Source organism: Camelina sativa, chromosome 6 (genome assembly GCF_030686135.1).
Source record: "Camelina sativa cultivar CO46 ecotype springtype chromosome 6, ASM3068613v1".
Lineage (NCBI taxonomy): Eukaryota > Viridiplantae > Streptophyta > Magnoliopsida > Brassicales > Brassicaceae > Camelina > Camelina sativa.
Window position 1 is genome coordinate 18,751,710 of NC_141885.1, and position 26,099 is coordinate 18,777,808.

The following is a 26,099-nucleotide window of genomic DNA, read 5'->3' on the forward strand; positions in this document are numbered from 1 at the left end:
AGTTTGTTTACTATACAATTGTCACCGCTCAGGCGCTCATGCATGCCAGCAAAGAGTAGAGAACTTGACTTAGATATGTCATATATTTTAATTTATGTCTCAGGTTAAATAGAGGAAATATATAGTATACTCCAGTGACTACAATTAGTGTTATGCAAATTTTATTAATTTTCAGATTGGCTTGAGTTTTATTACGTGCATGTGTCCAGGTCATAGACCAACTAGCTGTCTGAAATATAAATGTTGATCTATTAAATGCCACGATCCATAAAAATATCACGCATCAAATTCATATAGACGTATATTTTTTATATTTTACGAAAAATTTATTAAGCATACAGTATGAAACAATCATATGGTTGTCCAAAAGAAAGACAAATAAAAGAGATTTATTGAGAACTCCCATCTAATATTGAATTTGTAAGATCTTCCGTATCACAAGATTGGCCAAATTCTGTAGTTCGCATCTAACGGAGAAGTTTCCAAAGCAGTTTCTTCTTCCTTTCGTTTATTTTCATCTATCACATTCGTTTATGGAAAATATTTAGGTTCACTCTTAGGATGAATCATAATCATAATCTTCTATACAATATTTTATTTAAAATAATAAATCAAAATTAAATTAAAAACAAAACAAATTAAGGAAACAAATTTTGTATAATTTTTTTAAGGAAAGTTAAATATTGGTTTGGTTTAGATTTTACAATTATCAGTTTGAGTTTACAAATAAGGTGATTAGGGTTTAGATTTTACAATTCAAACAAAATTATATGTCGGTTTGGATTTACAAATGAAGTGGTTAGGGTTTAGATTTTACAATTAAACGAAATTATATGTCGGTTTGGGTTTACAAATGAAGTGGTTAGGGTTTAGATTTTACCATTAAAACGAAATTATATGTCGGTTTAGGTTTACAAATGAGATTGTTAGGGTTGAGATTTTATAATTAGAATGAAATTATAGTCGGATTTGGTTTAGAAATAAGATGGTTAGGGTTTAGTTTTTACAATTAGAATGAAATTATATGTCGGTTTGGGTTTACAAATGAGATGGTTAGTGTTTAGATTTTACAATTAGAATGAAATTATATATTGGTTTTGGTTTATAAATAAGCAGTTTAAGTTTTTAATTTTACAGATTTTATTTCCTTATTTTATAAGAAGGTGAATGAATAGGTTCTTAAATAAATTATGACATGTCAGATTCTAATTGGCTAAAATAATGAGAAGTGAACAAAAGGGTTTACTAGGCCTGAGACTTCGGTTATTTCGGTGAATTCGGTTCGGTTATTTCGGTTTTTCGGTTTTTTTGAGTTTTGAAAATCTTACTGAATTGAACCGAAATATATTTCGGTTTCTCGGTTAATTCGGTTTTAAATTTTCAAAATCGAAATTAACCGAAATTTGATTAAAAACATGAAAAAATCGGATTTTTCGGTTACTTAGAGATAATTTCGAGTTTTTCGGTTTTATTTCAAATATTTCGGTTTTTTCGGTTTCGGTTATTTCAGTTATTTTAGGATAAATTCGGTTATTTTAGGGTAAATTTCGGTTTTATTAGTTTTTTTCCTAAAAAAAAAAAAAAAAAAAAAAAAAAAGTTAAAAAAAAAAACCGGTTAACCAAAAATCGAACCGAAATAACCGAAATATTTCAGTTTTTAAAAAAAAAAAAAATTATACCGATCGGTTCAGCTGCCATAACCGAAACCGAACCGAACACCAAAAATATCGATTTAGTTATTTCAGTTCGATTTAAAATCCCAAGACTAGGGTTTACCTTAAGAGTGAACCCAAAAATTGTTCTTCTTTTATACTACTTCCTCACATAGCAAAATTTACCGGGCGAACACAACTATGAACTTATAGGATATACGTATTAGAATATATACAATATTGATCTGTGATATAGTTCTATCACATAAGGAAATTTCATCATATATAAAAATTCATGTTATGTTAATGAATAAATCAAACCTTTCTAAATTATGACATGGTATGAGAGTAGAAAGTTTTTTTTTTGGACAAAGAATAGAAAGTTTTTGTGATCTAATTTTTTTCTACTGATCGTCGTTGTGTGGCTTCAGCAATCGTCACATTCATTATAAAATCATTAACTTAATTTAGCCAACATTGTTGCACTAGCAGGTGTTGCTTCCGCTATCTTCTACTATTTTTTTAAAGATTCTACTAATTTTATGTTAAACTTGTCGTTATTGCTTTCATTTTTCATAAAAGCCACCGCCGTTTCTACTTTACTTCTACTTTGTCACCGCTTCACAAGCCACCACACATTTATCTTCTACCATTTCTACAAGTCGTTGTTACCATTGTTTTCCATGAAAGCCATAAGCCGTTGTAATTCTTCTACTTTGTCACCGCTTCACAAACCACCGTTTTTTTTATCTTCTATACATATTAAATCTGGTTTTTTTTTGAGAATTTATTGTCTAAGTTAATGTTTGAAATTCCGGATCACCAACTTGCGGGAGGATATTAAAATATATTAGAATACATACTTAGAATATTGATATGTGATATGGTTCAATCACATAAGGAAATTTTTATCATGTGTATAAATACTCATTTTATGTTAATGAATAAACAAGCCTTTCTAAATTATGTCATAACTATTCACAAATTTGGATGATCTAACATCTGATAAATGTTGAACCAGTGATCTGATTGCTTGTATATGTAGATTGTACGGTTTGAATCCAATACTTGTAAAAGTTCTAGGTAGACCATCATATAGTCTGGAAATCTATTATATGATTATAGCAAAGCTTCTATAAAATTAAATAGTATAAAATTTCCCCAAAATTATATGTAATTTTCAGAGATGCACATTTGATGAAAATGCGTATTTAGGAAACTTACTATTGTCTATTTGAAAGAATGAGTTCGAAGTAGATATTCATGTCACGGGATACTTGGCAAGTTTTTATGAAACAACTATTTAAATTTTTGAAAAATATCTGGTCACGAGTAAATAAATTCTTGATCAGTAACCTATTTGAAGACACGTTTATTATCTTTTTTTTTTTTAATTGATTTTGTTGGCTTATTTTATTCTTGACTTCAATAGAAATGTTTTGATTCATCTTTCCATATTTTGACTAAATATGTTTTCGATAAACCATATTTTGACTAATTGAAAAAAAAAAATCTATCAGTATAATAAAACGCACATTCATGACTTTAAAGTTTCATAATCATATTTCTCTTTAATGCAGGATGTGTTTGAGCTTGAAAGAAGCATACAAGCTGGTTCTGACAACACAAAGTCGAATTTGCAAAATTATTTAGAAGATCCAAGGTTAGATTTGAGGTCTTTTACAGATATGGAGGTTTTGAGCTATTGGAAAGGTAATAGGCAACGCTATGGTGATTTGGGTACTCTAGTTTATGATGTTCTTAGTATTCCAATTACCACAGTGGCAGCAGAGTCGTCTTTTAGCGTTGGAGGTTGTGTATTGTGTCTTTACAGAAACCGCCTCCTTCCAAAAAATGTACAAGCTTTGCTATGTATTCGAAACTGGTTACGTGGTTTTGCTGAGATAGAAGGTAAAAACATAGTCCATATTTTTAAAAAATTATTTTCTATTATTTTGTTGATTTATATTTTTATTTTTGAAAATTACAGGTGACATTGAAGATAACTTTGATGATGGATCTGAGTGTACTACATCGGTGGCAAGTAGCTCAGGAGTATGAACCTTTTATGTGTTTATGTTTGATTGTTGTTGCGTTGTGGTTTCTAAACATTTTATGTATTTAATGTTGCTGAACCTTTTATGTATTTAATTTTTGTTTTTGGTTTTTGCTTAATCTAATTAGAGATTATAAATTTTTGAAAATTGTCACAGATATAATAAAATACATAATATAAATCACATTTGTTTTTGGTACTGGTACAGAAAAGCTGTAGACACAAAAATACACAATGTAAAATGCAAAATAAATCATATGAGACAAAAAAAAAATGAGACAAAAAAAGTTCGGGGATCCACAAGTTTACCCATAAGAGTTAAAACCTGTTTAGCTTTATCCACCAAACCTAAAACCCGTTCAGATTTTTTAAATTTGGGTTCGGATCAGACCGGGTTTTTTTCGGATTCGGATTAGGCCGGGTTTTTTCACCCACCACAACATCCCTAGTTTGATTACTAAGCTTCAAAACAAAGTATAGTTTGAAGGCGACGAAGAATCTAACGGTTAGCGAAACGTCGCCGTTTTCTAGTTGTACGGCATGTAATAGAAGTAATGCCGACTCTTAAGTCTTAAGTCTTAACTAAGGCCGCTTGGCGTAAACGGTAAACACTATGGTAAACATATTCCCATGAGAACCCTAGAAGTCTTAATTTTAAAAGAAAAAATTCACGTACGACATTTATGTTTTAAAAATAACGTTGTTGCATACAATCCTAGTTTTTTTTCTTCAGCAATGACAATTTATATAATCCGTAATTAAAAATTTAAAACCCATCTATAATCTTGACCAACATGCAAGACAATTTATGTAATCCTGAATTCAAAGACACCCTCATGTTGTTATTCCAAACTTTTTCTTTCTAATCCTAGTGCCTTTTTCAAGTTCATCCAGGTTGTTCCAACCCGAAATCTTGTTGTTTGTCATTGTCCCATTATAATTAAGGAAGGAAATAAAAACCAGAAAAATTTACAAACAAGTTTTAATTTATTTATAGTTTTACAATTTACAAACAAATATGTACATCTTGAGACTATTGATATACAATACTGTTTGTTTTGCTATGCTTTGGTTGGTTTGTCGTGAATTAACAACAAAAAGTCTAATACATATCCAAGAAACGAATTCTACTTGGGCAGCGTTCATAGTTATGGGGATTGTGAGAAGTTTCAAGTTGAATCAAACCTGTTGAATTTTCTTTCTATATTTACTATGTTTTCTAAGTTTACAAAAGATCGATTATAACTTAACTCATTTCGTATACAATTTTTTACCATTTTGCGTTTACGCGTATATGTTAAATTTAATAATAAAATAGTCTTACAAGTTCTAAACGCAAGCATAGTTTTTCTTGTTGTAGCGTATATACAAACGACTTCCTAACTAAAACGAAAAAAATTAAAATTGTTAAAATTGAACATATACGATTATAAATATATATAAATAAATTCCAAAGAAAAGAAAAAAGTCAGTTTAGATCTAGATTGAATGATTTGCCAACTTGAACATCTGAGTTATTAGAAGGATCACCGGCGGCGAGGACTCTTTGTTTTCTAACAAACAAAACATTAAAATCAATGATTTTGAAAATAATAATTCTCTGTCTGTATAGAATTTTTTGAGAGGGGATGTGTTTTTTAAGTGTCGATTCACACTTAATAATAAGGAAATATTAAATCAGGCGGCTAGCATTCACTATCATATTAAAAACTATAGTCTATCAGTGATATTTTCAGTAATAGTAATTATCAGTGATATTATCAGGTGCTTAAAACATATAATAGTAATTATCAGTGATATTTTCATGCTAATTCCTTCCAAGTTTTGACGGTCACACCGACACTTTGTTTGATATGCCCGACCCGTGATCTCTTTTTTTTTTTTTTTTTTTCTTTCTTTTTCTTTTTGTCTTTCTTTAATAGTAAGTATGATACTAAATTACTAATTATGTTAGTGCTTTAACTCAATCTATATTGATAAAATAGTCTGGACAATCTCTCATATCTTAAGCGAAGTCATTTATGTTTACTAGTACGAACCAACTAGATTTAGCAAGTTATCCATCATGGTGAGTGGTGATGACCATAACTTATTTGAAACATTGCGGTTTACGAAATCAAAACATTTCCTTAAGACAATTGTCTGATACTATTACAATAAAAAGAACGAAAACGGAAAGTATATGACTTAAAGGCAACGTGAATGGTGTGCACTCGAGTAACCGACACACACGAAGCTCAAATTACAAAGACAGAGCTGAGCTGTTCCCTTAAAAAGCTGAACTCTTGGCTTCAAGTTTTATATGACGTCTTCATAAATTTATTTCCAACGTGTAGACCCCCAAAATTTATAAATAAATACGTAGAATAATTAGTGAAAGCATTAAAACCCACCCGCCCAAAAAACCATTACACAATAAAAAAAGAACATGAAACACAAATTAATTTATATAAAAAATAAAAATTAAAATAGGAAGAAGAGACATCACAATCACTTTTAATCACATCACCATATCAATCTCTCCTCCTTTATTCAACAAACCCAAAAATAAAAACTCAAGAAAACCAATTCTTCATTTCGCCGACACTTTCATTACCATGGAAGGCCTCTTCTTCCTCCTCCTCATCACTTTCTCCATTACCACCACCGCATTACCCGATAAACCCGGGTCGGGTCAAATAAACTCAAACTCGGTACTCGTAGCTCTTCTTGACTCACACTACACAGAGCTAGCAGAGCTCGTGGAGAAAGCTCTTCTCCTTCAAACCTTAGAAGAAGCTGTTGGTCAACACAACATCACAATCTTTGCTCCTCGCAACGATGCCTTGGAGAAAAATCTTGATCCTGAATTCAAATCTTTCTTGCTCCAACCAAAGAACCTAAAATCTTTACAATCTTTATTAATGTTTCACATTCTTCCCAAAAGAATCACTTCTCCTCATCAGTTCTCTTCCGCCGTCGTCAGCCACCGTACTCTCTCCAACGACCACCTCTACTTCACCAACGGAAAAGTCAACTCCGCTGTGATTACCAAACCCGACGATTTAACCCGACCCGACGGAGTCATCCACGGAATCGAGCGTCTTTTAATCCCACGTTCTGTTCAAGAAGATTTCAACCGCCGTCGTAGTCTCCGTTCAATCGCCGCCGTGTTACCGGAAGGTGCACCGGAGGTTGACCCGAGAACTCACCGTCTCAAGAAAAAACCCGCTCCAGTTCCGGCTGGAGCTCCACCTGTTCTTCCGGTTTACGACGCAATGTCACCCGGTCCGTCGCTAGCTCCGGCTCCGGCACCAGGACCCGGTGGACCTCGCCACCATTTCAACGGAGAGGCTCAAGTTAAAGATTTCATCCACACGCTTCTTCATTACGGTGGCTACAACGAAATGGCTGACATTCTCGTCAACCTCACTTCTTTAGCCACCGAGATGGGTCGGCTCGTGTCGGAAGGTTACGTTTTGACCGTTTTAGCTCCGAACGACGAAGCTATGGCTAAGTTGACCACAGACCAATTAAGCGAACCGGGAGCTCCAGAGCAAATTGTGTATTACCACATCATACCGGAATACCAAACCGAAGAGAGTATGTATAATTCCGTACGCCGGTTTGGGAAAGTCCGGTACGATTCACTCCGGTTTCCTCATAAGGTAGAGGCTCAGGAGGCAGATGGTTCGGTTAAGTTCGGTCACGGTGACGGTTCGGCTTATTTGTTCGATCCTGATATTTATACCGACGGAAGGATTTCGGTTCAAGGGATTGACGGCGTTTTGTTCCCGGAGGAAAAAACACCGGTCGAGAAGAAAACCGTCGCTCCGGTTATCAAGAAAACAACTAAACCAAGAAGAGGTAATCAATTTTTTTTAATAAATCTTTTAGTCTTTTAATTAATTTATGTCCTTACCTATTTTGATGGTGACATTTTAACCCCAAATTATATAATTTTTAACAAATACATACCACTATTACAAAAATAATAGAGTTTTGTTATAGACTATTATAAAGTAATTTGCTTAGTGAATTTCTTATGTTCTGTGATTTTATCATATTTAATGGATGATTAAATCATTGTTATAGAAAGGTAAGAGTGATTAGTCATTATATAATTAGTCTTTCAATGAGAGAGTACTAAGGGGGGTGTATTGAAACAATGAAGATATTAGTCATTATCTTTTTCTTTGTTTTTTCTAAATTCTAGTTATATTAGTCACATTGGTTAATAAAGATAACAACTTTCTATTTTTTTCTTCTAAATATATTTATTTAATTTGAGCATTAGTTAGAAACAATCATTAGCCTTCCTTGTTATTGCTATTGTTAATTCAACACACTGACAAAATAAATACTAAACCGATTGGAAAATTAATAATTTCTAATTGAATTTATATTATGGTGCAGGTAAATTGATGGAAGTAGCATGTACAATGCTGGGATCACAATTTCCCACATGTCAATGAGATTCTCACAGGCGACCAAACTGAATCCGGACATGAGAATTTTTATAATTCTGTAAACATGTGAAAAAAAAATGTTAACAGAAAGAAAGAAATAATGTAAATGATTATTTTTTGTGGCAGCTCGTTGCAATAAGAATGTTACATCGTAGTTTTAGTTTTTGAGCCAAACTTTTAATCAACCGGATTGGATTGATCCGGTCCAGCATTACTTAAGATGCATATATCTTCTGAAAGGATTGGTAAGAAAATAATTACAAACCTAACCCTAGATTGATTCGGTCCATATATATACGTGCTTGCGTGAAAAAAGGGTAACAAGACAATTCCTTCAGGTTTTAGGAGTTCGGACAACGAGTTGTTTTTTCTAGAAAGTACATGCTTCGGGTTGACTTACAAAAGAATAAAAATAAAGATAGACTTTTGGAACAGAAGTGTAGCTATGGGATTGTTTATTCGTCTTGCCACCGTGAAAGGGTTGAGGAAGAAGGTTGAAAGAGGATAAAGACGGAGACGGAGAAGAAGAGGCATCGTGAAGGCCGGTTCAAGATCAGCTACCTTTGAAGAGATCCCCGAAGAAGTGTTGATAGAGATTCTGGCAAGATTACCAGCGAAGTCGGTGATGAGGTTCAAGTGCGTGTCAAAGCACTGGTCATCCCTCATCTCCTCCCGATATTTCACCAACCTTTTCTTTCAAGTGTCATCACCGAAGCGAGAACCGCGTGTGTTCATGTTTCTTTCAGACAATGAACACCTTTGTGCGTTGCTCTCTAATAATAATAACTTTTTATCAGACTCTTACCCTCACCTCAACCAAGATCTGACCTTGCCGGGAATGGGAGGCTGCTTTGTAAACGCACTTTGTGGCTTAATGTGTTCAGAGTTGGGCGAGAGGTGCGTATATGTAACCTCACCACCAGGCAGCTCGTGAACTTTCCCCAAGTGAAATCTAACATTTTAGATGAAGCTGGAGGCGAGTTCCGTATGTGGAACTATTTTGGGCACGACTCTGTTCACGATGAGTACAAAGTGCTCAGCACAGTTTTTGAGGTGAGTAAGGAAGAGACAGTAGTGAGATCCGAGCATCAGGTGTTGGTACTTGGTCCTGGAGCCTATTGGAGAGGCACTCAGACCACAACTCTTCCTCCTCCTCCTCCTCCTCCTCATCGTCCTTACTCACAAGGTATCTCCATCAACGGTGTTTTGTATTATGGAGCTTGGATTGACAAGAACACATGTGTGCTCATGAGTTTTGACTTGACTTCTGAGGAGTTCAGTTTGATTGAATTACCCATTGAGGCTAGCATTGTCTGGCATGTCCATCGGGCTAATCTCATGATCTACGAAAGTAATATAGCTGTTTTCGAGTATTCACGTCTCATGACTGAATGTATTCTAGACCTGTGGGTGGTTGAGGAACAGTGGCGTATCTAGGAATTATTTTTACCGGGGTCGAAAACATAACTAAATTTTTTAAAAAACATAAATATAAAACATCTTACAAACCATTGTACGAGTTTTCATATCCTGAAATTAGAATCTATACAAAGAAAACAAAAAAGATTGTTTAGACTAGTTCTAATGATATAATTACAAATCGATTGAATTTTGTATCCTCAACGAAATCTTTCCTTTCAAAAACTTTCTCATTGTTTATTGTTTCCTGCATTTTCCTGAAATTAAAATTTTTTTGCAAAGAATAAATTTCTAATAACTTAAAAGTGTAAATCAAAACTAGTCAAGCTAATAAGCTATCAAAAGCAATGGCCTTGGTAAAAGTACTAGAATCTACATTTGCTTGCTTGCATTAGAACCAAAAAAAAATTGAAATCTACATAAACAATAATTAACAACTCATGGCAAATATTAGATACTAATTTTGTAATTTTGATTGGGAAAATTAGTATTTTTATGAATTTTATCCAATTTTCAATATAGATATATGAAATATATTCTTAGAACAAGATAAAAAAAAACAGAAGTTGATATGAAAATTTGACTTACTTGAAGACAAGGACTCGATGAGGAAGAGGAGTTGAAGTGGACCACTAAAAATAAAGTCTACCAAATATATATCTTTACAGAGGAATAAGATGATTGAAAGTTGAAACTAATATATGTATCACTAATTTTTTTTTTTTTTTAATTAATGAGGAGTCAATTGACTCCACACCCTTCAACGTGGATCCGCCCTTGTTGAGGATGCAGGGAAGAGCCTCCGTTTTGATGTATTGTTGATGCACAATACCGGTCGCAGCAGAGAGCTCAGGTTGTCTGGGGAAAGCTATGATAGAACTAAAGTATCATCAATCCATGCTATTTACGATCTAGAAAAGAACGGTGTATCAAGAGGGGTTGTTATAGGGGCACTACACCCCAAGTTCGCTGGAACCCGGTCTTTAGATACCACTCTTTGGGATGACGTCGAGAGCATCATGTGTTTAAAAACCTTAAACTAATTTCAGCTTCTTCTCTTTTTTTCTTTTGTTTATCTTTCTTGAAACTATATTTACCTTCTCTATTCAATCTAACAAGCACATAACTTATTATTATGTGGTCAAGCTCATCCTTCAGATATCTCAGAACAGAAATTTGTTATTGCATTTGTCTCTGGTCATCTTATACTATGAATTACTCATGCAAGTATAGAATGATCTTCATTGAGTCATTGGAAACATCTGTTTGCGTTATGACTTTGGTGTCCAGTGTAATCAAGCTTAGGAGGCTCAAGTACTATTTATTGGTTTATGGGCAAGACGGCAACACGCTAAATTCGAGAACAGTGTTTTTTACGAAGATGAATTATCTTTTTTTTTGGTAGGCCGTAGGGGACTAAGATCCTCTACAATTTATTAAGAAAAAAGGAAAAAACTACAAACGAACTTGTCGTGGGATCGCAGTCCCATTAGAGTCCTCTAACAACAACAAACTTAAATCAAGCGGACAATCATCCAAATAATGAAAACCAAGCGGTAATGAAAACGCCTAGTTGCCTAATCCATCTGCAAGACGATTAGCCTCTCTATACACGTGGGAAATTTGAACTGTCCAGTTCCTTGCAAGGAAGCCATAGCACAAACGCACTAGGAACGACAAAGGATGGGAATCACCTATACCTGTCTGAAAAAAGCCAGCAACTACTTCAGAATCCACCTCTACCTCAACAAAACTCATCTGACACTCCCACACCAAAACCAGACCATAATAGACCCCCATAATTCTGCTAATGGTGCCGAGCATATACCAATGTGCAAAGCAAACCCACAACACCATTCACCATTACTATTCCGCAGAACTCCTCCCGCAGTAGCCAAACCAGGATTACCTCGAGATGCCCCATCCGTATTGATCTTACCCCACCCTTCCCTTGGTCGAACCCATGAGATCAGCCTCTCTACCCTACCAGACTCCTTTCCAACTCCCCTCATCTTCTGATTTGCCTGATAGATCTCCTTAGCAAGGTCACGTAAAAACTTCACTCTATCCCGACATTTGCCCACAACACCAAAGACATTTCCACATCTCCACTTCCAACCCCACCAAACCACCGCTGCAAATAATATAGACCATGGGGTACCTCCGACAACAAACTGATTTCCCAAATTCTCATAAATCCACTCAAGCAAAGATTGTGTAAAGAAAACACCTCTCTGCTGTCTCGACACTAACCTGCTCCAAACTCCAGACATAGCAGGACAATCACGCAATATGTGGAGAATCATCTCCTCACCACTTTTACAAACTTGACACATGCCATTATCAGATAAATGACGCCGTTTATGCTCCATATTCTTCATTAGAATCTGATGAACATCCTGCCAAAGAAACAGTCTCACTCCCTCAGGAACTATAACCCGCCATACACGAACAAAGAACACACTCAAGTCTGGTCGTTGGACACTATCCTTAATTAAGGCAAAATATGCAGACTGGACCGTGAACCTCCCATCCGAGCTCTCCATCCACAACAACCTATCATAAGCACCCGTAACAGAATCAACCACAACTGCTGCAAGACGAAGGCCATATCTGCAGATACATAAGGCGAGATATTTTCCATACACAAATTATGTTGTCAAGTGTAACACAAATAATTTTTTTCACAACACTTTTAGTTAGTTTTATTTTGATGTAATATGATACTCCATATTTAATTACTTTCAAAGTAACTCTATTAAGTTTTAGTTTTACCCAAAAAAAAAAATAACTTAATAGTAAATTTTTAGGAAAATAATTTCCAAAAAAAATCGTTGATAAATAAATAAAATATATCTTATCCGCTCTCTCTTTCTCCTCCCAAAGTCTCACAAACCCCTTTTTGAAAAAATGTCGTCAGCTTATTATTGTTCCTCCGCCGTGGCTGTATCCGCCGCAGCCACCGCCTCTTCCTTTAACCCGTTATTCACCTCCCACTCCAATCTTCGACTCTTTTATCGCTTTACACCTAAATCCTTCAAACTCGTTGCCAGTTGCCCTAATTCGCTAATCCTCCATTCGAATACCCGTCGCCACCGCTTCTTCTGCACCGCCGATACCGAAGCTAACTCAGCCGCGAGCGAAATCGAAGCTTCACTAGAAGAAGAAGACGACGACGTAGAAGATGAAGAAGAAGAAGTAGAGGACGAAGAAGACGCAGATGAGAAACAGACTACGCAAGCGAGTGTTGAAGAAGGAAGGCTTTACGTTGGGAACTTACCTTACACAATCACTTCCTCTGAGCTCTCTCAGATTTTTGGAGAAGCTGGCAATGTCGTCGATGTTCAGGTTTGATGAGATTCTATCAAAGTATCGATTTGATTTGGAGAGAGTTTAAGTTAAGGTGAAAAGATTGTGTTCTTTGTTGCAGATTGTTTATGATAAAGTCACTGATAGAAGCAGAGGGTTTGGATTTGTAACCATGGGAACCATTGAAGAAGCTAAAGAAGCTATTCAGATGTTTAACACTTCTGTAAGTTCTCATCATTTTTGATCAAAGATGGTTTTAGCTTCTGAAGAATGATCTCTTCTCTGTGTGCGTGTTGAGTTTGTAGCAAATTGGTGGTAGAACGGTGAAAGTGAACTTCCCGGAGGTGCCAAGAGGTGGAGAGAGAGAAGTAATGAGAACCAAAATCCGTGATAATAACCGGAGTTATGTAGACAGTCCTCACAAGATCTATGCAGGAAACCTTGGTTGGAACTTAACCTCACAGGGTCTAAAAGATGCGTTTGGTGATCAACCTGGTGTGCTTGGTGCTAAAGTTATCTATGAAAGAAACACTGGGAGGTCTCGGGGATTTGGTTTCATCTCTTTTGAGTCAGGGGAAGATGTTCAGTCTGCTTTGGCTACAATGAATGGAGTTGTAAGGCTTCTTCTCCTTCCTTGTTTGGTTGGGTGATTTGGGTTTGAGACTTATTAGTTTTGGTTTTGGTTTGGTTTTTTAGGAAGTTGAAGGACGAGCGCTGAGGCTGAATTTGGCTTCAGAGAGAGAGAAGCCCACTGTGTCTCCTCCAAATGTAGAAGAAGGAGTAACTGAAGAGGCCAGTCTAGAGAGTAATGAGGTGCTTACAAACGTTAGTACATGAAGAAGCAACAGCACAATAGATTCCGGATAAGTTTTCAGACTGATCAGCACGAGGGCCAAAAGCGAAAATTTTGTTGTCTTTATAAATGTATTGTTGTGTTCTACTAAGAATAAGGCAATATATGAGATAGAAAACAAGAGACCATGTGTTGTAATGCGTTTAAATCCATAAATAGTGTAATGTAACGACATATCGTGATTCCAGTAAACTGCAATTTTTTTCATGATTACTGGCTAGTCAGTCTCGTTGTGCCCGGAAAGCATAGCATCTGCAGCAGCATCCAAATCCTGAGGGAAGAAGACCCTGCAGAAATATTGACAAGCCATCAGGACAAAACCATTTACATAAGAACAGTTCTTTGTTTTCTGTGACGAAATTATGTGAAACTGAAATAGAGAGAACATGCCTGCAAGTGTTGTGGTACAAGGTTGAGCTAACTTGATTTATATCACCAAGTCCTTTATAGCCAGCCACCACCTCAAGAACTTGCCTGGAGATGAAAATGAGTGTCTAAGAAGTGTGCCAGAGACTGAATAATATTTTAAGGATTTGGCAAAGGGTTTTTTCAATGATTCACTCACCGAACTAAACAAGGCTCGTTACGACCTTTGACAAGGGATTCTTGATCATACTTCTCTTTCTTCTTGGAAGGCCAAGTCGATTTTACAAACTTCATTCCGGCGTGTGTGTTTTTGATGTCACAATATGGCGAGTCTGTTTCGATCATCATCCTCTCTACTGGTATTCCTTTCATTACATCAAGATTCTCAGCTGTTTTCAACGAGCAACCGTTCACACCTGCCAATAGAATCACATACAACAAAATAAAAGACCAGAACAGTAATTCAAGATATTCTGAACAAATGTGATCCTATAAAAGCCAAGGAGAGCTAGCGCCTAAAGGCGTAGTTTTTATTGGAAAATAGTGAAAGTCTTTACCAAGGTACATTTTATCGAAAGAGAGAAGCTTATCACGGTCCAATGCACTACCAGTAAATGAATGAGCAACTCCTCCAGTGAACCTGATAGTGAATCATGGACTATAGAGTTAAGATGACTAAAAAAAGCAATCCAGGAAGTTTATCTAAACCCAAATCGAGAAAACATTAGCCTGGCATGTTCACCTGTTCTTGTTTCTCTCAACAATTTCACAGAAATCTTCAGCAGCTGCTCGCATGTGTAGGAACATTGGTAACTTTGTAGCATATGCTAGTTCAAATTGCTTCTCAAAATACCTTTCTCAACGAAGCAAATGTGGAAGATAATGTTAAAAGAAGAAGAAAACAAAACAATTTAAACATGCGATATATACCATTTTTATGATCAAACTTACTTCTTCTGGATATCAACAGAGCAGAACTGAAGCCTATCATAATCCAATCCACATTCACCAATTGCTACCACCTAAATTAATCATAAAAGAAAAAGAGTGTTCTGTTAATGGTTTTGATTGCTATCAATATGAAAACGATATGAAACCATCAATTCGAAGTATCTACTAGATTATAAGAATTAGCTAGCACCTTCCCTTTCTGCATTCCTTCTTTGGCTAATGAAAATAGAGCCTGGTAATGCTTTTCTGGATCACCGCTCTCTTCAAACTCCTGATGGACAAACAAAAAAATGACATTGAAGAACAATCCAAACAGAAGTCTTGAGTATTTTAAAACAACAACAACAACAAAAAAAAAAAATAACTGACATTGCATCTAGTTGGATGAACACCAACAGTGCAAAACAGCCTACCTGAAAAAATGCACATCCACCATCAAAAAACTTATAAAAAGATTAAAACTTTATGAGAGAAACAAAAAAAACAAACAAAACCATCAGTTTCTGCAATTGCAAGAGCTTCCCTTGATTCTTCCAGTGACCCACCAGTCACCTGTTCATAAAAATTGGAATCTGAAATTACTCAAATTCTATCATTTATAAATCATTCAAACAAAAAAGAGATCAATAACAGTGACTCAACTATGATTCTATCGACTCCAGCAGACCAAGCTCGGTTCAAGACAGTGGCAATATCGGGAACATGACAGTTCTTCCCATGGTAAAGTCCCTTGAACATCCCATCTGTTTCAATTAGACCCCAAAAAAATAATAAAATCATATGTTCAGTACAATAATTTGATCCAGAGAAGGATATGATCACAAAGTGTTTGTGGAAATGCCTCAACTAACCTGTGCAGTTAACGGCTATGTCTGATCTTACAGAAACACATCAGAAAGCAAAAAGAAACAACAGATAAGTTACAACAGAATCTTCCTACATTAGAAAGAAGAGAATCAATCGAAGAAGTGTTTCCCAAAATTTGACTTGCCTATCATCTTCAACGACGTCATTGCGAGACAGACAATGGCACAACGCAACACAGCACACAACCTTTTTTTTTTTTTAATCCTTCTGCTACTAATGGGCTTGTCCCGAAGCCCATTTGTTTAAGTCAATTTTATATTTTTTTTCCTTTGTATAAAAGTAAAATTTTATGAATACAACATTTTTGTAACGCTACAACATTAAAATGAGCTATAAGAAATTAAATAAAATCATTTATAAATAGCTATGGTTGAAGCAACTATTGTAGCATTAAAAAGACTCATTATTGCATTTGAAGAAAATATATATAAATGTGCTATAACAAAGCGGTTTATTGATGTTATATAACATACATAGAAAACACTATTGTAGGTGCTGTCTACCATAAGTGGGGCTGACATATATAGCTACCATATATGAAAACGCTATTCAAAACGTATTATAGCGAGTCTCTTGCTAGTAATGTGGACTTTTCTTGTATTGCAACATATACCATTACAAAATGCTTAACGAAAAACACCACAATTAGAACCACAACCGCCACCACTAAATAAGGATGATCTTGAGCCACAGAAGCTTGAGGGGGCGAACCTCCATCTCCACCATCATTACTGATCTCGTAACGCTTAAAAGCGAACACCAATAGTAGAACCCCCCAACACACCACCATTATAATCAAAAGCAAAACTGCAAAGCAAGTCCAGTTCCACGTGTTCTTCTGATAAAACCGCCCCTTGACAAGACGGTCAGCACCTCGTTTGACATTGCCTTCAATATCATCAAGCTGTTCACCCTGGTGAACAACCAACACAGCCATATCTAGCTCTTTAAGGTCCTTGTTCACTTCCTCTACGTCGTGGTAAAACTTGTCGAGATTAATCCCACTGTGACAGCTTCCGTCGGAGTTTTTCGCCTTTGTCATCTCAATGCTGTGTGAGTGCGGCTGAGACAAATCGTCCACGATGGAGCGGTTAAACGAGCGGGAGAGAAGATTGTTCATGTCTGAAGATAGAAGAGCTGACCAAAAAGAAAAAATCTTTGATCGGAATATTGTTTGTTACGTGTGTGATCATTATATAGATTATTACGTACCGAACATGTTAAGAAAAGTCCCATTACAACGCTGTTTTGAAATTTAAGGTTGCTGCTTTTGTCAATAAGGTTTCGCTAACCGGGTTTTCTTGTGAGCTGAGCGAACATAAACACATTTTCATTTAACAAATCCATTTTAACTAAACCGCATCGAGTACCATTTAACTGAACCATTTATGATGTGTAGTTGTGTACGGGAAATCTGAAAAAACCGCAATCTATTTTTTTCTTTTATGCTGCTGATGATCGAGTCTCACAAGAAAAATACAATTTTGATGTTGGTGTTGTTGTTGCAATTTCTCGGTGGGTTTGGGATTGTTTAAACCGGACGGTTTGGCTAACTTAACCAGGAGAAGGCTATGAATGTGATGTATTGAAATTAAGGCAAAGTGGAAGATTTTACAAATTTAGATTAGTATTAGTCGCCGATGAAAATTAAGACGGATATGTTTGAATTCGTACATTAGAAAGAATATAATCAATCTTTGTTTAAGTCATTTTTTTTAAAATGATGTATAAAAGTAAAATTTTATTCACCAAAAAAACATTGATTTGAGTTTCCAGAGCTTATTAAAGAAACAATAACAGAACATCATGTATGAATGTAAATTTTTTGATATATAGATATATCATAACACATCTGTTTTGATATATATATTTTTGGAAAGAATGTAAAATTTTGTTTGATTATAAGGACGGTCAAACTAATTTTTAGCTGATTGTGAAATGTGTGAATTAATCATAATGTAATTCATGGAAAAAATTCATAATCAAACAAAAATAAAATCTGTCTGAAGCATTATATTTACAGAACCAACAAAAAAACCATTGCAAAAGATAATTATCAAAAACAATCTCAAAACATAAATAGGCCAACAATGCATAGACCGAGAACCTAGCTCATAAGATTTAGCGAAGCAACCGCCGGTTCACAGACGGAGGTGGCGGTGGCAGAGCTTGAACCGGAGTAGCTTGACGAGGCGAACCTCCACCTCCACCACCATTACTCTCCCAAGGCCTAACAGTAAACACCACAACTAGAACCACAATACTAATCAAAAGCAAAATGGCAAAGCAAGTCCACTTGCGCGTATTCTTCTGATAAAACCGTGCCTTGACAAGCCGGTCAGCACCGGACCGAACAAGCGAGTTAGCTCGTTTGACATTTCCTTCAATATCATCGAGCTGTTCACCCTGGTGAACAACCAACACAGCCATATCGAGAAACACCTGGTGCAACTCGTTCAAGCTCTTCTCAATGTCTTTCACCGCGTCGTGCCTCTCTTGTATCTCGTTGATAGTGTCCAAAATCCTACCACGACCTTGTTCTTGTATCGCTTTTTGCAAAAACGTTTCACTCTCACCTGCAAAATTTTTAATTACAAAATTAATCTCATCAAAATAATTACTAATTTAACTAAAATATTCCCAATTATAAACTAAACCTCCAAAAAATTACAATTATCGATTATTAACAACTTACGCTATTTTCGTGCTCTCTAACGTTTAGAATTTAAAATTTGAAGTAAAACAAAAAGATTTTTTATAGAAATTGTTACCTGTGGAGATGAGGCGATCGACGGTATGTTCGTCGGGATTTTCTCCGGTGACGGTGAAGTACATTCTCATAATAGTCTCTCTGTACTCAGTCGAGATTGTCTCTCTCATTCGATTAAACTTATCCATAGCATCTTTAAGCTTCTTCCTCAACCCGTTAACCACCGAAGTCCTTTGCCGGTCAGACGACGAACCCGGTCCACACTCCGGTAAACCCCGGTTCACTTCATTAGCCCGATCCAAAGCCTCGAGGTTCCCTTTCACGCGCGTCGCAGTCTTAAGCGCAGCAGACACGTCAGCGTCCATCTTCTCCTTTAACTTCTTCACGGCCATAGCGTTATGAAGCGTCTTGCTCTGCTCGTGGCCCGATCGGAGGTTATGACAGAGACGATCGAGCTCTTTAAGGTCCTCGTTCACTTCCTCTACGTCGTGGTAGAATTTGGCCAGATTGGTCCCACTCCCACCATGACCGGTTCCGCCGGGGTTTTTCGTCTTTGGCATCTCGATGCTGTGTGAGTGCGGCGGCGATGAACCGTCGGCGACGGAACTTTTGAACGAGCGGGAGAGAAGATCGTTCATGGCTAAAGAAGATCTTCTTAGATTACGGAAAATTCAAAAGCGAGTTGAGAAAAAAAAAGATCTTTGATCACAATATTGTTTGTTACGTGTTATATAGGGTTTATTACCGAACATGTAAAGAAAAGTCCGATTGAAAACGCGGTTTTGAAATTAGGGGTTGCTGCCTTTGTCAATAAAGTTTACCTAACCGGGATTTTCTTGTGATTGAACCGAAACACGTTAACGAATCCATTTAACTAAACCATTATAGTTAGTTTAACTAAACCACGTCGAGTACCAGAAATTTTAATGTGTGCTGACTGCTGACTCGGTCAAATTTCACGACCTAGTCTCATAATAAAATACAGTTCTTGATGTTGTTGCTGCAATTACTTAGTTGGTGGGTTTGGATGCTTAAACCAAACGGTTTGGTTAACTTATTTGAATATCTGAACTTAAACCGGACCAGAACTTTCCAGGATAAGGCTATGAATTGAAAATTATTGAAAATGTTAGATGTATACATATAGATGTATGTATTGAAAATTAAGGCAAAGTCGAAGATGTTAGAAATTCAGATTAGTAGTAATAGTCGCCGAAGACAATTAAGACGGATGTTTGAATTCGTCGATGTCCATTTCTTAATTTATAATGCTAATATATTAGTTAATGACATGTTTCTAGTGGTGAATTGATTAGATAATTATAGTCTTTTTTGTCCATCCATTTGGTAGTTTCTTTATCTTTTTCTCCATTTTGTCGATGAAACAGTAGTTGAAACTTTAACGGTTGGACAAAATTAAAGTAAACAGGTAAAACTGAACTCAAAACATACCTATTTAAGTAGAATTGATAAAAATTAAAAATTTGTATCATCTACCACACAATGCAAATTTTGAACTCTAATAATGGTGAGGTAGCGAGTAGCGGCGACAAACACAATTTCGTTTTTATTCTTATTAAGAAGCCCAAATAAGCCCATTATAATCTCCTTAAAGCCCATCATGCAACCTTATACCGTCGATTCGACCGGCACGCGAAGGAGACGACGACGAGTGACGACGAAGCAGCGATGGGGAAAACATCGGGAGCTAAACAGGCGACTGTGGTGGTCGCAGCGTTAGCGTTCGGGTGGTTAGCCATAGAGATCGCTTTCAAGCCTTTCCTCGACAAATTCCGCTCCTCCATTGACAAATCTGACCCATCCAAAGACCCCGATGACTTCGAATCCGACGCCCCCGCCGCCGCTACTACTACTAAGACCCCGTCCGACGAGGGTTTGTAAAATTAGGGTTTTTAGCAGATCAAAGAGATTATGTTGATTTCAATCTTATATCTGTTTCGTGTATTGATGAATCTTTGGGTTTCGTATGCACCAAAAAAATCAAAAACAGTTGCGTTACTCAATTAGCCTAATGTTTTTTTTTTGGAAATTTCTGCTATAATCTTTGAATTTATGATTGTTCAATTGCATAACGAGAAGCCTTAATCTCTAACCAATACTTAGTACATGCTCTGTTACACATTTTAGAAACTGTTGTATCTAGTTTCAAGCTCAGAGTCAGAACCATCAAGGTAACCTTATAGGATCATATTGATATATGCAGAGGGAGATGAGACGACCATAACTTCAAAGGTCATGGGGATTTTTTTTTAACTTTTGTAAGACATAAGATAGATGTGTCAGATTGATTGGTTTACATATTTTGTTACAAAAAAAAAACTGTGTTTGTCTTAACACCTTTGTAGTTAACAGAGATGTCTATGCTCTCGTGAAAAGCTATGATCTGCATTTTGTAATGTATCTCAACTACACCGAGCTCATACAATGATAAGAAGACATCATTTTGGTACAAAAGAAAACAAAAATAATTATGTATGTTTGTCTTAACATCTTTGTAGTTAACAGAGATGTCTATGCTCTCGTGAAAAGCTATGATCTACATTTTGTAATGTATCTCAACTACACCGAGCTCATACAATGATAAGAAGACATCATTTTGGTACAAAAGAAAACAAAAATAATTATGTATGTTTGTCTTAACATCTTTGTAGTTAACAGAGATGTCTATGCTCTCGTGTAAAGCTATGATCTGCATTTTGTAATGTATCTGATCTACACCGAGTTCAAACAATGATAAGAAGACATCATTTTGGTACAAAACAAAACAAGATAACTATGCTTGTTTGTCTTAACATCTTTGTAGTTAACATAGATGTATATGTTCTCGTAAAAAGCTTTGATTTGCATTTTGTATTGTCTTTGCTCTATACCGAGTTCAAACAAATGATAAAAAGACACTGAAGGAGCTTTCACTGTCTTTTTTTTCATACATTGAGAGACGGCGACTTAAACTAAACACCTCTCTCAATGGATACTAACTTATAAGTTAGAACACACCGACTTCTCACTGTTTGAAGTATGATGATTATATTCTTCAGTGATCAATATCAGATTTGAATTTTTTCTTGACATCAAGGATTCAGATGATCTCATAGTTATCATTTGTAATTGCAAGAATTTTCAATACATGCTTTAAGTCTTAATCATCAGGTTTATCTTCCAATGACTTGAACCATTTTATTTTTTTAATTATGCCTCAAACCATTGTTTGATAATAATAATAATTGCCCCATTTCATACTCTAGCTTTTCTACACATAAATCCCAAACAGTGATTAAAAGATGAAATGGACATGTCACTGTTTTTTTTTTTTCTATTTATAAATGAAATATAGCATTTTGATGCAGTAAATTACTAAAATCATACCAAGTAGGATCAAAACTTGCATAGGGAGACCACAACTCAAAAATCTCCTCAAGAGTCAAGTCACAGTGACTCTAAGAAGAGGAACATGGGCCAGATTGAATGACTCAAACATGTTACGCCAAAAACAAAAGACTTCAATGCCTCGGTCATACTCTGATTTATCTGTAAGTTTCCATGAAAGGGATAAGTATCTTACCACAAATTTACTCCATATAAAAAAGTTGGAATTATTTTTCCATTTTTTTGTTAATCTATGCTTAAGTCTGAACCATTCAGCTTTTACATAGGATAATGCTTTGATTCGCATTTTCTAGTATACTTTTTGTCCTCTAGCCAGTGCTCAAACAATGATTAAAAAAAAACTAAAATGGACCTACCACATTTATTTATTTTTATTATAAATATATAAATAAACAGTACAATTTCATAACAACAAAAAATGTTAAAGAAAGAGACTTTGAGAGACGACGACAGAGCGAAGACTACCACCAAGAAAATACATAGGAAAGAGCCACGAAAGTAATATATAGACTCAAGCTTTAGAAATCCGATATAAACAATCTGAGAAGAAACGATCATCTTTCTTGCAACTCTCTATACTCGAATCCGATCATGGACGAATGTCGATTCGAGACGAGTGAGTTACAAGCATCTTTCATGATGTCAACTCCGTTATTTACCGATTCTTGGAGCTTTTGCAACGCCGCGAATTGCGAGGGGAATATAAAGATTCAGGACGTAGACAGAATCACGTACGTTGCTCTGCCGGCGGTGCCGGTGACTCAGTTGGGTGATCTTGTGGGTTTGAAGGTCGCCGGAGATGGGCTTTTCTCTGGCTTAGCCTCTGATGAGGAGCCTCTGCCTATGGTTGACGCGGCCATGCTCAACCTCTTCTGTCAATTAAAGGTTTGTTTTCTTCTTCTTTCTTTTCTTTTATGCAAATTTTACCCGATTTATCTTATTTAGTGTTTTTTACTTATTATCTTCAAGACACTTGGATTTCAACTAATGAGTTCACATAAATGCTACTGTTACAAATTCTATTACAAAGGGAGAACAAAAAAAAAATAACAGAACTAACTAACTAAATTACATATTTTACATCAGATAGTTATTTGTTTGGATTTGTGAGAAAAAAAAACTTAATTTTCTTCGACAGTTAAATTTACATATGGCTAGATGGTGGACCATATCACTATTTTTCTTTTCGTATAATTCTGACAAGTGTTTTTTGTGTGTAAATTAAATATTAAGGAATATATACATTTGTATTAAAATAATATCATTATCACTACCAACCCCCATTAGACAGTAGGCAAATAGGATAAGTAAGAAAAACTTAGATAGATAAATAAATGATTTTTTTTATAAGAAATCCTAAAAAAATTACAACTCATTTCTATATTTGTCTCTAAATATAGCAATTTTTATTTTAGAGGCAAATTTGTTTCAATCCACCTTTATTCTTATCTATAAAATAGAGATTGGTATATTTTTCTCTATAAATAGAGAAAAAATAGAATTTCTTTATATATTAGAAAAAAATAATAATCTTTATTTTAGAGGTGGGAATATAAGTAGATTGGAGTAAAACTCAACATTATTATAGAGTTCCTCTGTTTTAAAAATAAGTCAAGTTGAGATTTGAGAATTTTGGTTTGTCACCCACGTCTATCCTCCCAAGTGTCTATAAAGTAATTAATGGCATTGTTAATGGTAGCATTATGTGCTTAACACACCTCGCCAAGTTCTTTAATGTGCGCTCAAAAAGTTTATAAACCCATGACTATGTGTCAGCATCATTTTGTTTTTTCCTTTTACATCCAATACTTTTACCTTTTGTTTTGTCTCTAAGAATATAACTAAAAAAACAAATTCCAATTGTATTCATGAGTAGCAAAACAAGAACTTATTTTATCATATTGGGAGTTTGTTCGTTTATGTAAGTTGGAAAAATGGTAAATTGGCAAATTAATCTCTAAATAATCTATATGTGATTTGATTTTATAAGCTTGAGCAGGCTATAATTAGTACTATCGTAGTTGCAATCTTGATTAAACAACTAACTTACCACAATATCAATTGAATTAACGTATAGATCAAAGAAGGATTAGAGTCGGCATTGGTAGGAAAAAAGCTGGTGGTGATAACCGGCCATTCAACCGGCGGTGCATTAGCCGCTCTCACCGCACTTTGGCTTCTCTCACAACCTTCTCAGCCGTCATTCCGCCTCCTCTGTATCACCTTTGGCTCTCCTCTGCTTGGAAACCAATCTCTCTCTACCTCAATCTCACGATCACGTTTAGCTCACAACTTCTCTCACGTGGTCTCCATCCACGACCGCGTTCCTAGGAGCAGCAATGAACAATTCTTGCCCTTTGGAACGTATCTCTTCTGTTCTGACCATGGAGGTGTCTGTCTAGACAATGCTGATTCTGTTCGTCGGATGTTTCTAATGCTTAACGCCGCGGGAACTCTAAACGCCGAGGAGCAACAGAGGTATGGACACTATGTGTCCACTCTCTCTCACATGTTTCTTCAATCTAGAAGCTTTCTTGGTGGGAATATACCCAACAATAGCTATGAAGCTGGAGTTGCGTTAGCCGTTGAAGCTCTAGGATTCTCTAATGATGAACAAAGAGGTGTATTAGTCAAGGAGTTTATAGAAAGAGCTACAAGAATTGGTCGAGCTCCGATTCTGAGGTCGGCTGAGTTAGCTAATGAGCTTGCTAGTGTCTTGCCAGCAAGACTCGAGATTCAATGGTACAAAGACCGGTGCGACGCATCAGAGGAGCAGCTTGGTTACTACGATTTCTTTAAACGTTATTCGTTGAAAAGAGACTTTAAGGTGAACATGAGTCGCAAAAGACTAGCTATGTTTTGGGACAGAGTGCTTGAAATGGTGGAGACGAACGAGTTACCTTTTGATTTTCATCTAGGGAAGAAGTGGATTTACGCATCTCAATTTTATCAACTCTTAGCTGAGCCACTCGACATCGCAAATTTCTACAAAAACAGAGATGTAAGGAGCGGTGGACATTACTTGGATGAAGGGAATAGACCCAAAAGGTATGTGGTGATTGATAAATGGTGGAAAAGAGCTGGAGAGCCTGAGAAGTGTGTGAGAAGCAGATACACTAGCACTACGCAAGATACTTGCTTTTGGGCTAAGCTTGAGGAAGCAAAAGAGTGGTTGGATGAGGTGAGAAGAGAGAGTAGTGAGGCTCAGAGGCAATATTTGCTACGGGAAAAGATTGTTCCATTTGAGAATTATGCCGACAAACTGAAGAGAAATAAGGAGGTTTCTGTGGATGTTTTGGCGAAGAACTCGAGTTACATTATGTGGGTGGAAAATCTAAGAGAGTTCAGGTCGAAAATGGGTTATGGAAATGGAATTGAGATGGTTGTTGATGAAGGTGACGCAATGGAGACTTAGTAGGATTAGTAGCGTATCAAATGTTTGATATGCTATAATAACAAACTCTGTTAGTACTGCTGTTCTTCATTTCATGTAAGACTTTAATTTCTGATTTATGTTATGTTTATCATTAATGCTCAACAAGTTTCTGCAAGAGTTTCTATTAATGTAAAGTTATTACTCTAATAAAACCAACATGTTATATAAGGTAAGCTAATTTTTATGATTTTTTTTTTATATAGATAGAAAAACGTAAGACCTACATAGGAATCTTGGAGATTGCCATTGTTCACATGATCCAAGAAGCTCTTTTCCCCATTCAGATTTTCCTTTCCAATCCCCCTTCTTTTGTGGGTAATTAATGAAACTAATACAAGTCAAAGTATACTAATAGAGACAGCCCTTGTTCTTCAAAACTTGTGCTTTCTTGTTTCACATCCTCGTTTCTTAGTTTCTTTATATTCACAGATCGTTACGCATACCTTACATACCACACGACGATATATGATCTGTCTACTTACAAGTTCTGATCCTTAACGGCTTTGACTAAATCTTTTCATCGTGTGAATTTCAAATATGTTTCATATATAGTACTCGTTGTTATAATTAATTCCTACCATTATTGATATAAACTTTTGCTTTATTAAAGTGATTTTAATTACA

At 35.8% G+C, this 26,099-nt stretch overlaps 5 protein-coding genes and 2 pseudogenes across 6 annotated transcripts; 5 read left to right on the plus strand and 2 right to left on the minus strand.

The window, feature by feature from the left end:
- The first annotated feature begins 6,071 nt into the window (after positions 1 to 6,071).
- Positions 6,072 to 8,316, plus strand: LOC104791487 (fasciclin-like arabinogalactan protein 15). Its single transcript, XM_010517396.3, has 2 exons — positions 6,072 to 7,554; positions 8,104 to 8,316. The coding sequence occupies exons 1-2, from the start codon at positions 6,306 to 6,308 to the stop codon at positions 8,160 to 8,162; spliced, it is 1,308 nt and encodes a 435-aa protein (XP_010515698.1). The 5' UTR covers positions 6,072 to 6,305; the 3' UTR covers positions 8,163 to 8,316.
- A 279-nt stretch (positions 8,317 to 8,595) lies between these two features.
- On the plus strand, positions 8,596 to 10,618 carry LOC104699087 (putative F-box protein At3g52320 pseudogene; annotated as a pseudogene).
- A 1,790-nt stretch (positions 10,619 to 12,408) lies between these two features.
- On the plus strand, positions 12,409 to 13,944 carry LOC104791491 (RNA-binding protein CP33, chloroplastic). Its single transcript, XM_010517398.3, has 4 exons — positions 12,409 to 12,923; positions 13,006 to 13,107; positions 13,190 to 13,498; positions 13,581 to 13,944. The coding sequence occupies exons 1-4, from the start codon at positions 12,486 to 12,488 to the stop codon at positions 13,719 to 13,721; spliced, it is 990 nt and encodes a 329-aa protein (XP_010515700.1). The 5' UTR covers positions 12,409 to 12,485; the 3' UTR covers positions 13,722 to 13,944.
- LOC104791488 (uncharacterized) lies at positions 13,782 to 16,145 on the minus strand. Its single transcript, XM_010517397.3, has 12 exons — positions 16,046 to 16,145; positions 15,906 to 15,926; positions 15,697 to 15,797; positions 15,549 to 15,606; positions 15,424 to 15,467; positions 15,245 to 15,325; positions 15,055 to 15,125; positions 14,846 to 14,956; positions 14,661 to 14,743; positions 14,303 to 14,519; positions 14,128 to 14,211; positions 13,782 to 14,024 (listed from the first exon to the last, which is right to left on the minus strand). The coding sequence occupies exons 1-12, from the start codon at positions 16,065 to 16,067 to the stop codon at positions 13,955 to 13,957; spliced, it is 963 nt and encodes a 320-aa protein (XP_010515699.1). The 5' UTR covers positions 16,068 to 16,145; the 3' UTR covers positions 13,782 to 13,954.
- Positions 16,146 to 17,860: 1,715 nt separating this feature from the next.
- Positions 17,861 to 19,367, minus strand: LOC104791492 (syntaxin-122-like). Its single transcript, XM_010517399.3, has 2 exons — positions 18,693 to 19,367; positions 17,861 to 18,497 (listed from the first exon to the last, which is right to left on the minus strand). Exons 1-2 carry the CDS (start codon positions 19,267 to 19,269, stop codon positions 18,043 to 18,045), a joined length of 1,032 nt encoding a protein of 343 aa, XP_010515701.1. The 5' UTR covers positions 19,270 to 19,367; the 3' UTR covers positions 17,861 to 18,042.
- Positions 19,368 to 20,185: 818 nt separating this feature from the next.
- Positions 20,186 to 20,655, plus strand: LOC147942803 (outer envelope membrane protein 7 pseudogene; annotated as a pseudogene). The gene has a single exon (XR_015559229.1). The product of XR_015559229.1 is annotated as an outer envelope membrane protein 7 pseudogene (transcript).
- Positions 20,656 to 22,393: 1,738 nt separating this feature from the next.
- On the plus strand, positions 22,394 to 25,643 carry LOC104791498 (lipase-like PAD4). Its single transcript, XM_010517406.2, has 2 exons — positions 22,394 to 22,924; positions 24,117 to 25,643. Exons 1-2 carry the CDS (start codon positions 22,631 to 22,633, stop codon positions 25,452 to 25,454), a joined length of 1,632 nt encoding a protein of 543 aa, XP_010515708.2. The 5' UTR covers positions 22,394 to 22,630; the 3' UTR covers positions 25,455 to 25,643.
- The last annotated feature ends 456 nt before the right edge of the window (positions 25,644 to 26,099 follow it).

Bases quoted from the DNA above. Each gene is read 5' to 3' on its own strand.
- LOC104791498 (XM_010517406.2), top strand. From the start codon at position 22,631: ATGGACGAATGTCGATTCGAGACGAGTGAGTTACAAGCATCTTTCATG. The intron at 22,925-24,116 runs GTTTGTTTTCTT...ATTAACGTATAG, and splicing joins ACCTCTTCTGTCAATTAAAG to ATCAAAGAAGGATTAGAGTC.
- LOC104791487 (XM_010517396.3), top strand. From the start codon at position 6,306: ATGGAAGGCCTCTTCTTCCTCCTCCTCATCACTTTCTCCATTACCACC. The intron at 7,555-8,103 runs GTAATCAATTTT...ATTATGGTGCAG, and splicing joins AACAACTAAACCAAGAAGAG to GTAAATTGATGGAAGTAGCA.
- LOC104791488 (XM_010517397.3), bottom strand. From the start codon at position 16,067: ATGACGTCGTTGAAGATGATAG. The intron at 15,607-15,696 runs GTTGAGTCACTG...TTTTATGAACAG, and splicing joins CTGGAGTCGATAGAATCATA to GTGACTGGTGGGTCACTGGA. The intron at 14,520-14,660 runs GTAAAGACTTTC...TTCTATTGGCAG, and splicing joins TTTCGATAAAATGTACCTTG to GTGTGAACGGTTGCTCGTTG.
- LOC104791492 (XM_010517399.3), bottom strand. From the start codon at position 19,269: ATGAACGATCTTCTCTCCCGCTCGTTCAAAAGTTCCGTCGCCGACGGT. The intron at 18,498-18,692 runs GTAACAATTTCT...AAAATTTTGCAG, and splicing joins CGATCGCCTCATCTCCACAG to GTGAGAGTGAAACGTTTTTG.
- LOC104791491 (XM_010517398.3), top strand. From the start codon at position 12,486: ATGTCGTCAGCTTATTATTGTTCCTCCGCCGTGGCTGTATCCGCCGCA. The intron at 12,924-13,005 runs GTTTGATGAGAT...TCTTTGTTGCAG, and splicing joins GCAATGTCGTCGATGTTCAG to ATTGTTTATGATAAAGTCAC. The intron at 13,108-13,189 runs GTAAGTTCTCAT...TTGAGTTTGTAG, and splicing joins TTCAGATGTTTAACACTTCT to CAAATTGGTGGTAGAACGGT.